The 14982-nt window shown below is 34.2% G+C and overlaps 1 protein-coding gene across 3 annotated transcripts in view; it reads left to right on the forward strand.

Moving 5' to 3' along the window:
- The window catches only part of LOC103505433 (transcription factor AP-2-epsilon), a 51969-nt gene that overhangs the window by 29904 nt on the left and 7083 nt on the right, over positions 1–14982 (forward strand). The window contains exons 4-6 of one of the 3 annotated variants that reach the window (XM_026820930.1): positions 1725–1796; positions 7134–7188; positions 8913–9120. In XM_026820930.1, coding sequence (XP_026676731.1) covers positions 1725–1796; positions 7134–7188; positions 8913–9120 — 335 coding nt within the window. The remainder of the gene's footprint in view (positions 1–1724; positions 1797–7133; positions 7189–8912; positions 9121–14982) is intronic. The other 2 variants (XM_026820966.1, XM_026821002.1) reach the window with 2 other exon arrangements.

Raw genomic sequence — 14982 nt, forward strand, 5'->3', positions numbered from 1 at the left:
ACGCATAGAAAAACCCAAAAAATTAAGTGAGCACAAAATACCAGCGTCGTATTTAACCCTTTATTTGTGTGAACTTTCTCAAACATGAGGGAAAGAAAAGTTAGGTTTAGATCTTATAGGATTTTCTCACAAATTGAGGAAAATAGACCTTTTTCTTCAAACCTTGAATAGTCAAACCAATTGCCAAATCTAGTCTACTAGCTATGAGTTTTCTTACCACGAATGAAGAAGTGTACGAAAGAGTTCACATTCCTATTTGTTCAAGAAATTTTCAGACACCTATCTATCAATCTGTAGTGCTTCCTATGTCACACATTCCTCTCTGCCTCCCTTTACTGACATCGTGGTAGGCAATTGAACTCATAAAGGTTAACATCATCTTGTTCGCTATTTTATTTTATACATTCTTCAAATTATTTACATTTTATTTTCAAAATCTCGCTTACGTATAAAATCATTTATAATGATGATAATATTGTTAATAACGGAGCAGACTTAAAGATTTCCCAGCTTTTCTTTAAGCTGAGATACAGCAAGGGAAATTCTTGAAAGTTTACTTTCCTGATATTTTAAAAATGTAGCACTCTGTTCTTGCTATTGGTATTTCTCGTAAGAAAAAGATCCTTTGTACAAAATACGTACCTATGTTTTACTCCGATGTGCTCAAGATATTTTAAAAATATTTACATTGAAAAATAAAAATATTATAATTAAAAATTAAATATAATCGATAGAGAAATAATATGTTTCCCAAATTTCCTTACATTCGTAGATACTTTCAAAGTTTTGATACTTCTTTTTCCAAGGGCCTTGATCGAACTAAGGGCTGAACATTTCTATTAGACTTACCAATATGACCAAATCATCAGGACCTATAACAAATTGGTATAGCTCTTGAGGATTTTTCCTTGTGGGTGTGAGTTCCTAGGTCTATTTTAATATTTGAAAAAGAGCCTGATTAGATTAAAGATTACTCGTAAATAAAAATCTCGCTACTTAGCACTCTAATGGACTTCTTAGGGCAAACTGGTATTGTCAACATTGATGGTTTAATCCAAAGCTCAAACATTAGTACCTAGTTCTAAGAGGTGGTTGAAAAATCTACATGTGTTCAAATAAAAGCCCTTTTTTACAAACAACCTCGTGTGAGGTGCATTATTATCAGAAAATATGTTACAAGGAATGAAAATAATGCTAATTATTATTTGAATAAAGAATTCGGAAAAAAACACCCTTAATATTTTTTATTTAACAGAGAGGTGTGAAATATTCCATTCATTTTTGTTGTATTATACGTATGTATTTATGGGGATTTTTTAAACAATGTTTTTTATAATGTTTTTCCCTTACAGGGTGGAATGATGTGTTGCTGAACAGTATAGATTTTCTAGCCCTTTGCATTTCCTTATGATAAAAATTTCTCTGTATACTTCGTGGCCTATTATAGTCTTTAATGTTACCTTGTATAGGTAGTACCTATTTGTGTTTCAATAAAATGTTTATCATTTTTCGTACAGATAGGTACCTACTTACCCTTTAGTTTTCCCTTGTGCATTACTTGACTTAACCCTTCTGAGTGTCAGTTCCACCAATCTGTCCAACACTCTTATTGCTAGCTTTTGAGCACCTTTTTAACCCCTTACTGCTCTCTTTATGTTTGATCACCCATTAACCCTTTGTGCTTAGCTTAATACTTGACTAATGCTATACGTGTTTTATTATAGACGGATGAGACATATGTGAAAGCCGAACCCACCCATCAGTTCATTGTAGATCTCTCGTCACCTTACTATAAAGTACGTATAATATACTAGTCAATTTTAAGTTAACTACAGTTAAGTTGAACTTAACCAAGTCCCATTTTTTCGTTGGAATACTTACACTAGTTATTCTATCTTTTCTTTTGATCAAATGCCTTGTTTTACTTTTCCCTTTTTTTTTTTTGCCTCTTTTGGTATCGGTGATTTTGATTTATTTGCATGTAATTTTAGAAGCTGTATTGAAAGTATTGCATGAAGTCATGTGTGCCTATTTTTTTAGTAATTATAGCATCACAAACACCTAATTTGACAAAAGGCTTAGAGCATTAGATTAGTTATTGCATTTTCCTCTTCCACCTTGTATAAGACTCACCAGCACCTTGTTTCAAAGACTCGAGACCCTTGACATATTAGCCATTATCTTGTTTGTCAGGGCGTTATTTTTCTATTAAATCCGAGCAGAAGTAAGAGGTATTAGCTAATCATACAGAAATCCATTGAGCGGAATTATTTTGTCATTCAGGTTTTTGAAATCGACAATATTGCGCCATGCCCTTTTACTTCAATGAACTGTTCGTGCTTGATTTCTGCGATGGTAACATTTTTGGGAACTCTAAAAGTCCAAATGAGATCTATAGAGTATGTAGGTAAATGTTATTATCGATTATGCGTAAATAAAGTGGTATTTACGATTAAACGCGGTAACTATTATTGGAGAAACGTTCCTTTGAAATCCCGACCAGATCTTTATCAATTGAAATTTTGTTGGCTTCATAATCATAGCTCCTTTTTTTTCCATTGCCCTTCTTCTAGTGTCCTTTTTTTAACCATTAAAAATTCACTCCTAAATTCCAAAGTACTACCCCTAATACCTACTCGTATTTATCCATTTCTCCCTCCATCCATAAAACCAAGATCAATACAAAATTCATATCCACTCGTAGTAAAAGGGCGCCGATTTTTCTATTACCTTACTATGTCATTAAATTGCATTCATATAATTGACTTGCTTTTTATTCAATTGTCACCTAGGTTTATTTTCTCTTAACTTTATAAGTAGGTAATTATTGTTATTATACTGGGTTTTTTGTATTAATGTGTACCTAATTATTAAGTTATTTTGTATTATTTCACAGTTATATTTTACGTTTCCCATTAACAATAACTTTAACACAATACTGCCTTCATCTAATGAGCAGGTAACTAGGTAAGGCGAAGATAAAACGTGTAGTGTTAGTGTTGACTGTTGTGTGACCACAAGAGCTAGAGACCTGTGATGTGTTCAGGAACCTAATTAAAGTTGTGATGTAGGTATAAAACTTTCTTACATTCAATAACAACGGGTAAAAATAAAATTCGTAACTAGCTACTCATACTTGGGTATTTTGTACACTACCAAAATAAGAGTTGAGCCCATTTAAATAATACTCTCAGGATACTAGTCATACCAAGTAAGGGTGCGTGTGGCACATCCACTAATTTGAGATTTATTTGGTGGATGTGACCATTTCACAATGCAAAAAAGAATTTCTTCAGCATTGTAACTTTTTACTCTGCATCCTTTAACACAACGGTGCCGAAGTACTAATGATGGATATGGCACATCCACTAATTTGAGATTTATTTGGTGGATGTGGCCATTTTACAATGTAAAAAAGGTAAAGGTATTTCTTAAAGATTGCAACTTTTTATCCCGCAAACTTTACGTAAGATTGACGTAATTTTACACAGTTGTAAACGTAGACGGTTCTACCTTACGTTCCCCCAGGCTTTATTTTCCCATTCATTCATTGAATCCCATGCTGGAAAAGCGTCTGTTTGGTACAAAATTCTTTCATCCCGTCAAAAGAGTGATGGGGTAATGCTTAGGATGGGAGAAACTTGGAAAGCGGAGGTAATGTGATATGTATTATGACATTCTTGTATCTAATATTTTAACCCTTAAAAATACTTGCATCAATGTCACGTTGTCACGTGGTGTCAAAGTGGCAAGGTACATCAAATAAAATCAGAACTCTCACTTCCTTTGTTCAATAAATCAAAGGATTTTTTTCAACCGTTTTATTTAAAGTGTTAAAATCCTTCTGAAGGAGCTCTTCCATTTAACCACCGGTATTATTAGGCAAAATTTGCAGAAATATGGGTTAAAAATATCTGATGTTTCAAGCAACTTGAAGAATGTTCTATGAAGAGTAGGTATGTGTTCAGGTTCAGAGGATTTTTTTCCGTCCTCATTCTTTTTTAATCCCCCGTCCAAATATTCTCAACTGACAATTTCATAAAAGCACAGGAGGTATTTTCACTTGACCACACTTACTTTTATGTTGGACATATAATTTCTTTTTATATAATAAATAAAATATATATACATATAAAAAAAATAGGTAGACCGTCATATCATTTTATCTACCTATTTTCAAATGTTTCTATGCCTTTCAAGCAAGACAAGTTGTTGTGGTCGGAAAGAAAACAAGACTATTGTGGGTGTTGGTCGGAAAATTTCCATGTATAAATACCTAGATAAATATTATGACGAATAACGGTTCTTTTTTCTTGTGTTATGTCATAACATTCTTTTGATATCTGCTTAATGGTACCTAACCTTATAAGTGCCTACTTTTTTATTAATTTCAAATATAACAGGAATTTCATTTCCTAGTTTGCATCGAGATTTTATGCTCATAGGTATTTTAACATTTACGTATCCGCCAATAACAAACACATCATAGAAGGTAGCTTGGTTGGTAGCGCGTGTGCTTTGTAAGCACTAGGCCGCGGGTTCGATTCCCACCCTGGGCGGATTTTCTCCTGATGGGATAATGTTCGTTCTCGGAAAGGCTGGTTTTTTCCTGTCTTGTCTTCCTTCTCTTTTCGATTTCGGGACGATATAACCTTAGCAGTTACAGTTCCCTCTGTCCAACCTTTTAAAAAAGGAAAAAAAAAACCCTTTCCTTTGTTCTCGTGTTTCGATTTTGCTCGATTAGGTATGTCATCTGGAAATATTTTCAAAACAACATTGTCTGAGCGTTTGAGACATAGTAGACTAAGGATCAACATGGCCTGTAACATATCTATACCTACGTATACTTATCAATAGTTTTTGAGGTAGCCACCTACACCATTACAAATTACACGTAATTGCGTCGAACATTAGAATGACAACCGAACAGCATTCTCGTGAACAGTGCATAGACACAATAAACACTTAACGGTTTATCAAGTCAAGTTTCTTAAATTAATCAAGAAACAAGAAAGTTGTCTAGAGTTCCTAACACTGATCCTATTTCTACATTGGAAGTTGAAAAAAATGTAACAACGTCATATACGTAAAGTAATTAATCATTTAAAATTAAATTTTACTTTAATAAATATAAATTAATAATGAAGTATAATAACTGATACACTAAACTTGGTAACTTCCGCATTTATTACTTGGCGGGGCGGAGCGCTCCCGCGGTCACTAATGGAATTGACCTAGAAATCTAGGTATTTTAGAGTGTGGTCACACTTGAGTTGCATAAGCTTTTGCGACAAAGTTGCAGCAGTATAACCAGGTTGTTCAGATTAAATGCAACTTGAAAGGATCTTGCGGGGCCCAAAAGAAGTAGGTACCTCTCTAGTAACCAAATTATCCCAACCCCATTAGAGTCCGGATTAATTTATGTATCCGGTTTCTACCCACTTAGATTCGGGATAGAATCCGGGTTCTGGATAGGGTAATCCGATCCTAACTTCTTTTCTACCCGGATTCTAAGTGGATTCTACCCGGATAGAATCCTATTTTGGTCACTTTGGCTACGCTACTGAACAAGTTCCTAGGCACTGAAGAAGTTAGATAATAGTATGCCATGGAACCAATAGGTATTATGAAATCATGCCATCTCCTCTAACAAAAGAAAACTTATTATCCAAGCACCTACAAAGATTGTTATTAATTATTTCCTTATTCATAATATTATTAATTAATAATTATTGAACTTCTAGTCTTTTCACAGACTGTGGTACGGACACCATTAGGTACCTACCTATGCGTAGATAGGTAGGAAAACTAACTGTAGAAGTCAAGCAGGTAATTAACATAACCTATCCTTTTCACAAAGGGGAAAATTCTTCATTCAAGCACCTATGTACCTAAAGATGATAATAATAATATCAAAATACTTAAAATTTGAACATAGAGGTTCCCCATATTTAGTGTAATGGAAAGTAAAAATGTCCTCCCCCTTTGAGTGACCGTGTGAACGCGTCCTAATCTATATCGATTCAAATAATCGATAGAATGGCGGGGAAATTCAAATTTTCATTTTGTAAACAAATTAGATAGCAAAGGGAAAAAAATATGCAAAAAATTGGAAAATTTGGTGACTTTCAATTCTTATTTCTAGTAGAAAAGTTCAGAAAATTATTCTCATTTTGGAGTTCCCCATATTTTTGTTTTGAAATTGGGTTAGAAAGTTTTAAACAAAATACAGTTGCAAAAACAAAGTTACTATGCTAGCCAAACATTTAGCCCGTCAAAAGAAATGCAAAATTGAAGCCCGTAGGCCTGGTCTATCTGTGTTACTATGCAGTCCCAGACAGGTAAAATACCTAGTAGTTTTAGAGTATTTTTCAAGTAGAAGTGTTTATCTTACTTTTTAAAAGAAAAAAAGGAAGCTAGTAAATTTGAGACTCTTAGAAATGTCTTATCTCAGATAGTAACACATAACACTTTTTTCTTATATTCACACCTTTGCCTTTCTATTTCAATAAAAATCTGTCTTCTAAAATTTTAGAGCTCAAATGTTTTTTTTTTTTTGACAATTCTTTGGCTTTTCTCACTGTTAGTAAAGACTTTTTTGAAGTAATGATCAAGTTATATGAAACCTCAACAAATCTAAACTAAGTAATAAAATTCAGAAAAATTCTGATGTTCTTGATTACCTAGTACACATTTACTTTGATTATAATCCTACATCTAGAGATATATCTCTATAAATCAGTATTAAAATTATCTCATCTTTAGTACCATCTTCTTCACCAAGTGTTATCCTCTGTACAAATTCATTTTAATATTTTTGTTGTGAATTATATATCCATAGAAACTCCTTTCTTCATCTCAAGTTCAACTTGTTGACTTAGGTTTCTTATTATTTGCTGTTTTAGTACACTGGCTCTTTTATTCAAATGTTTTTATGTGTGTTTGCTGGTTTAGTACCTATTTTAATAAAGTTATTTTCTAAATTAAAGATATCTCAAATTAAACAGAGCTAAAATATGTACAGATATAGTAGATGGCCCATAGTTATTCAAACTGTCAAAACTCCTTGTAGAAAATTATTCAATTAAATTATAAATCTGTACTTAACTTTTGTTGTTTTTCCTTTGTTCCAGGGCACCAATGTAGATGAAAACTCAGCCTTTATTGGTGATTTACCATTGTTAAAAAGTGAGTACAATTTTTGTTTTCCTTACATTAATGTCCCAGTTTTAATATGTACCTTGTACCTTAGGAGGTACCACTACATTCACCTCAATTACCCATCATAGGTGGATGGTTCTTTACATAGGTTTTCAAACTTTCAATACTCCTTGTTCACAATTATTTAATTAAATATGACAACAGAAAATAATAAAAATGGTAGCCAAAGTTTTGTAGTTTGCCCTGTAGATTCAAGAAAAATACAACTGAGTACATTAAAAAATAAAGACCCCCCCCTGCAAAATACTTATTTCATACTCCATAAGTACATAAAAAATGTAAAAAGGAAATGACTTTTCTGGAGTTGTGGATATGGAAATCTAATTACAGATTTTTCAAATAGACATTCTGATTGGTTGATTTGTTTAAAAAATGGGGTTAAATTTAGCCATTGATTTATTTATTTTAATTGCCCCAAAAATGAAGTCATTGGTCTTGAAGGGATAAATATGAGCACTAGAACCCCTGTGATGTTATATCCAATGTCCCCTACTCAATTCTGTGTGTATCTTTTGTGAAAAATCATTGGAAATGCTTTGCCTGAGGCTACCATTTGTTGAGATAGGTGTACTTAGACCTTATGAAGAGAACTTCATTTAGACACCCTCAAATCTCTTGCACCCCTTCAAAAAATTAGAAAATTACTTAAAGGCCATTTCATTTGATTTAATCCCCCCCCCCCCTCTCTGCTTGTCTCTGATGGTAACTTTTGTAAAATCCTTCCAGATTTTGAAAAATATACCTAGACAACTAGATATATTCTAGAATTATTGAAAATAGTAAATATGTACATACATACATGCTTGAATTTTTAAGTAAAATCAGATCTAACCTGTTTATAAATTTATAAATTATAAATCTCTACCTATGAATCACAATAAATTATTATTAATAAATTTTGCATCACCAAAATGAAGAGAGAAAAGCTAGGGAGCTCATGCTCACTTTCAGCCTTAACAAGTAGTTAAGGCATAAGAAATTTCAGAGAATGTTGTAAAATAAAAATAACTGAAGAATCTGATGAGAATGATGAAATGCCATGATAAAAACAAAAAATGAGTGGGGGTGAATATTTTCTACCCGTATTTGCTTGTTAGGATACTATGTCTGAAAAAAATGTCAATTAAAATATTTCCCACTTTATTTTCATATTTCATTCTCGTAAGATGTACCTATGTTAATTTTTTACAAATATGATTCTGTTTACATCACAATTCTACTGACTATAACAATTATTTAAACAGGATTTAGGCTTCGAAAGTTGGCCCGTTTTACATGCTTTCAAAGCTCTAAACATAAACATCTAAAAGTCCAAAACAGACCTATGCAAAGAATACTTTTAATCCCTTGGTGGATTCATGATATTTTATGGTGTTTCAAAGTATCTATGCATCTAAGCAATGTTCCTTTAAGAACGTATGGAAAGTAGTAGATATGTACTAAATAGTACGAATAATTTTCTATGACTATCAAGAGACACCTAATAGAAACGTTGGGACTGTTGGGAGGGAACCAAAACGTTGGGAGAGGTTTTCAAAGCAGAAAATTCAAACCATTCCGTCTGGATTCATTTAGAATAGAACATACCTTGTTTATCCTGCCAGAATGAGACTGAAAAGTCCCTTTGCTCCTGCAGTCTAAACAAGGTCTTATTTATGGGTAATGTTTACAATATATTTGTGTGTTTGTAGGCAACGGTATCCACTCCGAATCAGACAAAGACGATGATGTTCTACTTTCAGGAGTTTCAGCCCCTAGTGATGTGTTCTGCAGTGTCCCGGGGAGGTTATCTTTACTCAGCTCAACATCCAAGTACAAAGTCACCGTAGGCGAAGTCCAAAGACGTCTGTCACCACCAGAGTGTCTCAACGCATCCCTTCTGGGAGGAGTTCTTAGAAGGTAAATACATTGTCACTATTTCCTCAGATTTCAGGCTGGACTGTTTCTGTTTTATTATTTTTGGGAATTAGGCCATAGGTATAGGTGTAGGAACATAATTAATGGGAAAAAGCGAAGAAAAAGAAGAATATTCCTCGGAAACCTGTATATAAGTAAGTAGACTTTATTAATAAACCATTTGTGCATAAAAAAAGAAACATTTCCAGAAAACAACATCACATTAGGGAACCCCTGCTCCATCTTCCAAGTTTAAACTTCTGGCCTTGTACCGGCTCCCTCGCAGCCTCAGGGACACTGACCGTATTATCGCTATTTGAACCTTGGTTTTTATCCACCCTGATAACTGTAGAATATTCCTCAGAAACGTGTTCATATTTTTGCTTAACTCTAAAAATCCCACATGAATTTGATGGCACATTCGTTCTCTTTTGACAAAATTTTGATGGCAAATTCGAGGAAATCAGGCTGTATGTCGTAAATTATTGGTGTAAAAAAAGTGGATATAACTTTCGAAATTTTTTGATATTGGCTTGTTACAAGCGCATATTTCATGAACCATCATTCCTAGAACCCTTACATGTACACCGATTGATTTCTCGTGAAAAGTTACATAGGAAAGACTCCTTGGTCATCTTAAATACTCTAATGGAAACTCTTGTTGAAAAAAAAAAATCATGTTGAAATATTTGGAGATATCACAGAGAGGAGAGAGGGAGCAGAGAGAACCTTCCAGTCTGAAAGCAGAAGAGAGAATGAGCTCTGACAAAAATCTAGGTCTGAAGAAACCTCCCCTTGACCCCCTACTACCAAAAACCATGTAAGGGGTCAGGGGAAATGTAGGGGGTTGAGGGGAGGAGTCTCCTACATTTTGACCATAGGTTTGAAGTTTGGACTTAATTTACTCATTTCCCCTTCATTTTCATAAGTGGAAGGTCCTCATCGATTCTTCTGTGATAAGTCTAAGTCACCTATTCGCGGATTGTTCGCGGTATCCGCGGTTTGTTCGCGGTACCCGCGGTTTGTTCGCGGTATCCGCGGTTTGTTCGCGGTATCCGCGGTTTGTTCGCGGTATCCGCGGTTTGTTCGCGGTCCGCGGTTTGTTCGCGATATCCGCTGCGGTTTGTTCGCGGTATCCGCGGTTTGTTCGCGGCTTCGCGGTATCCACAACTTATTCGCGGTATCCGCGGTTTGTTTCGCGGATTGTTCGCGGTATCCGCGGTTTGTTCGCGGTATCCGCGGTTTGTTCGCGGTATTCGCGTTTTGTTATAGCTCGCAATTTTTGCCTGCGGCGCTGTTCCTCATTCTTTTCGTGTTAACCTTCATCCCCCAGGATGTGTGAATGTGTAGACCGAAAAATTACAAAAAAAAAAAAAAATGCGGCCCAGTTATTTCATGTGCAAATGGAGGACTTAAGCCCTTACCCTAGTGGGATGAAAAAAGATTGGAGAATTAATGTTGAACAGGCTTGGGAACATTACTTGAAAAAAAAAAATAATAATATCTGTTGTGAGCAGAGATGTGCGAACCGCAAAATGCAAAATGGAAAATGCAAAATGCAAAATGTAAAATGTACATTTACATTTTACATTTCAAATTGGTTTTGAAAAAGCATTTTGCATTTTACATTTTAAATGCTTTTTTTGACCCATTTTACATTTGAGCCAAAATGCTTTTTTTAAAAATGCTTTTTTCAAAAAAATTAAAAAAAGACAAAGAAAGATTTCAATTAAAAAAGTATGCAACCGAAATTTGGAAAAAATGGACTGGAAAACCGAGAAAAGTCAGGGAATTTTATTTTTCCATTTTGGTAGACACCCTGCCACTCTGAGGCTTAGGTGTAGGTACAACTGCCCCAAAAGATAGGTTAACGAATCTACGAAAATGTTAATATGATATCATAGATTTTCTTTAAAAAAACATTATAGATTATGTATAAGTACTTAAATAATATTGGACTCTTAGCTTAATCTGCCTTGGTAACTCATCGACTAAGGGCTCGCCTGGTAATCAGGAGATCGTGGGTTCGGAATATGAAAATCGTAGAAATCATACCGAAGCAGATAACCTATTGTTTTTTTTATGACTAAAATATTTTTTTCTGTGTTCATTACAAATGTATGTGTATTGGTAATGTAGTACATTTTTTCATAACATAGAAATAAATAATACAAGCACATATTGTCACGTTTGTATGCAATGAATGTAAACCTTTATTTTTAGGTATAGGAACTTTTTTCATACAAAGGATGTAAAGTGTGCAAAGGTATGGCACAACTCATCAGCATTAGTTTTTTTCTCTTTTAAATCGGTCTGTAAGTGGATTTTTTGAGCACCCACTCTATTTATCTTGTGTCGTAAATTTTATGAATTTCATTTATGGAACATTGTAGGTACTAAAATGCAAAATTTTTCAAATCCTAGGGAACTTAAGGTGATAGGTGATAGTAACCCAACTATATATCCATAACCCAACTATGGTAAACGTCTCCTTATATTCAACTTGTTATAATTTTATCGCAGTTCCCAGGGATATTTCCCGGTTTCCTACCTTTTTACAATCATAGAGACCTTAATACAATTTCCCGTGTTCAAATCAAGCTCACAAAAGCTTCAAGAACAGAGAGTGAGCACCAAAAACAAAAGTAACTGCAAGCCAAGATTCCACGTCTCACCACATTATGTGTTAGACCTAACAACACATATCGAGTACATTCCTCACTTGAGCCTAGGTAGATTCAGTGAAGATTAAGTGAGGTAGACGCTGAGCATTGAACATATAAATGAAGCTCCTAATGATATACCTACTAGGGAAATTGTGCGTTCTAATGATATGGAAGCACAAGGTAGAAAGCTAAGGTATATATGGTTGCGTGCGATATGAACCAGCTTATCATTAAAACTGCCGGTCAAATAATTTTTATCAAGAAAATATGTTATGTAGGGATATCTACGTCATCTTTACTATTATATCCACACTCTATTATCACCTCCCAAAAGTTCGTCGATATTTAATTGGAGTTCTTATCGACTACGGTGAGTTTCTCTAAACTCTAAAGGGTCAAGTTGAGTAAATTACTGTGAGAATGTGAAATTAATCAGTAATTACCTTTTTTTTATGATTCTTATAATCATTAAGCTTTATCTTTTTTTATGAGGAAGAGTTGGCTCTTAGATACAATGATTCACAAACATGTTTTGCGATTTTTTTTCAAGAACAAAGATACCATGAACAACAAGCATACAAGTATAACATATTTATGTTAACTGTGAATTGTAAAGTGTCCAATCAAAATCATTTAATAGCTCGGAGGCATAAAATACTCTGAACAGACTAAACTCTAGAGATCTGATAAAAAGATAAATATTACTCATTCATTCTATTTATTCTTCTTCTTTTTTTCATTCAGAAAAAAATAGCTTTACCGTTCACAAGTTTGAATAAAATACGGTATTGGCGTTGAAGAAGAATATTTATTTTACCATAAAAATGTTCTAGCACGGGAAAAAAATCAGACAAATGAACTCTTTGGTTCCATGATTTAGTTTCAATAGGCGCGACTTTAGTTTAGTCTATGTGAATCGCAAGATGTTCTGGGATTTCGAGTGAAAATAGATTCTCTCGTGACAAGAGCAAATTCACAAAATTCCCATTTTATTGTACCCCATCCTATTTTATCGTACTTGATGGTTCAGGTTTTTTGGATTTCATAGGTGTGAAGAGAAGCTTCCGAGATTTAAACGGAGAGACACTCTCTTGGCCGTGTAAGTAAAATAAAATAGACACCAGCTTCAGCGTATTGGCCAGTATTAAATACTAAAAATTTATATAGAAGAAAAAACGTATAAGGTGCGGCACTTCAGGTGCGTTGAACTTAACCCTAGTGGGTCCTCAGTGGATTTTTTTTTTTTTTCTTCTTCTTTTTTAAATCACGTTACTGACCAAAATTATAGAGCCGGTTTAGATTCGATGGTCCAGTAAATGGCATCTAAGAATCATTCTAGGATTGAGATACTCATAGAAGATTTGGGATAACAACACAGGTCAGGTAATGTATTGTGTGAAGGTACCATTACCTAACAGACGCCTCAAACAATGGGTTAAATTTGGCGAAAGAATTAATTGCATATAAAAGAGATAGCGAAGAAACTTCTAAATACGTAACAAGCAGCGAGATTCTATCTGCCAATTTCCTGGGCCTCAATTCATTGCATAAAGATAGATATTAATTTTTTAGTACTTTTCTTTTGACCGTTTTCCCTTTATTGTCTCTTCAGTCTTCAATCGAATTGAAAGTTCGAAGTATCTTTCTGATTGCCATACAGAGTGACTGCAAAGTTTTCAAAGTTTATGTTATCAAATTAAGAAGTGATTAAACTTCTGCCTTGTTCGTACTACCAAAACGAAACTCAAGTTCATTTATCCAAACAGACTAAAGAAGTAAATGTAGGTAGGATTAGGATCTATGATTCCTCTACTTAGTCATGAGATTTTCTTTGTACCACGTTCAATTTTCAGTAATCAAAAACCGTCGTGCATTTCACGCAAGACGTAGAAAACGTCTTTCATTTCCAAAGGTTATGCAATTTACACCTGCTGGTGTTTCTACTCCGTAGGTATCTGATCCATATCAATAGAAAGTTTTCCAATTTAAAACACCCTGTATACGCGCATATCGCCTAGTTTTATTAGGTCTGATTTAAGTCTCGGATTTTTTATGTGTTCTTCTGGTGTCCATCATAGAAAACTTGAGCCAGGAATGTCTGAGCTTTACAACCGTGCCGCTACACTGCCTAATGTGATAACCCGTAGAGAGTGTATCGGTTCTTGCGTATTGTATTGGGTACAGATCTTAATTAGGCCGCGTCTGATAGTGGTAAGTGGCGTAGCTCCAAAAGACTTGGTTGTCCTAGAAAATCTCGTTGCTACAGCACTTTTTAATTTCACATTTTTGTTTCAGTTGTGACAAATTTAGGATATTTTTCTAGAACTAAAAGACTAATTTCTAAAACACGGATAACATGTTTTGTAAAGGGTCGAATCTTTTGCCCATGTTGGAAGAATGACCCAACTAGATAATCATTACCACTAATTTTACCACGATTTAATTTCGCTTATTAAATTTGATATTTACAATATAGGCAGTAGGCAGTCAGTCACCTACATAAGTACAAGATAGGTGCGCGTATACTAAAAGCAAAAATCTAACCAATAAGGTGATTAAGGTGTTCGGCAATTTTATATATTACGAAGGTTTAACACTTGGAGAGGTTTTAAACTTTCAACTACCGTATGCCATTCCTACCTTCTAAATGAATGACGTTCTTATCATAGTACCGAAACTTTCTCGAGATAAATCAATGATAAGTTCTGAGATCTTGTATTTTACGAAGGAAAACAACGTAGGTCTGTATAAAAATTAATGGCTAATTTATTAAGATCCACGGTGTTCCCCTGACAAGAGGCCCTTGAAATCAAGATTGAGAGAAATATTACCTATCATTATTATTGATTGAGTAAAAGTGAATGAAGCAATAAAAATTGCAGTGGTACAGTGCTAATAAATTTAATGTATGACATAGGTGTACATGGCTGTATGCAACTTTGGCAATTTCAAATTCGTATTCTATCAGTTTAATTCCTAATATTGGAAGATTGGCTGAAATTGTAGTAAAGTTCGTTTCTAGCTTCAATAAACCCATATCCACATTTAAATTAAAGGGTGAAACTCAATCAAGAGTAAGTACACAAATGGACACAGACCAAATGTAATTTTCAATTTACGAACAATATGAACACTAGGTTCTCGTACTAGAGTCTGGACCTAAATCTTCAAGGTGTGGAAAAATATTACCTGGATAATT

This window comes from Diaphorina citri, unplaced genomic scaffold, assembly GCF_000475195.1.
Source record: "Diaphorina citri unplaced genomic scaffold, Diaci psyllid genome assembly version 1.1 scaffold1, whole genome shotgun sequence".
NCBI lineage: Eukaryota > Metazoa > Arthropoda > Insecta > Hemiptera > Psyllidae > Diaphorina > Diaphorina citri.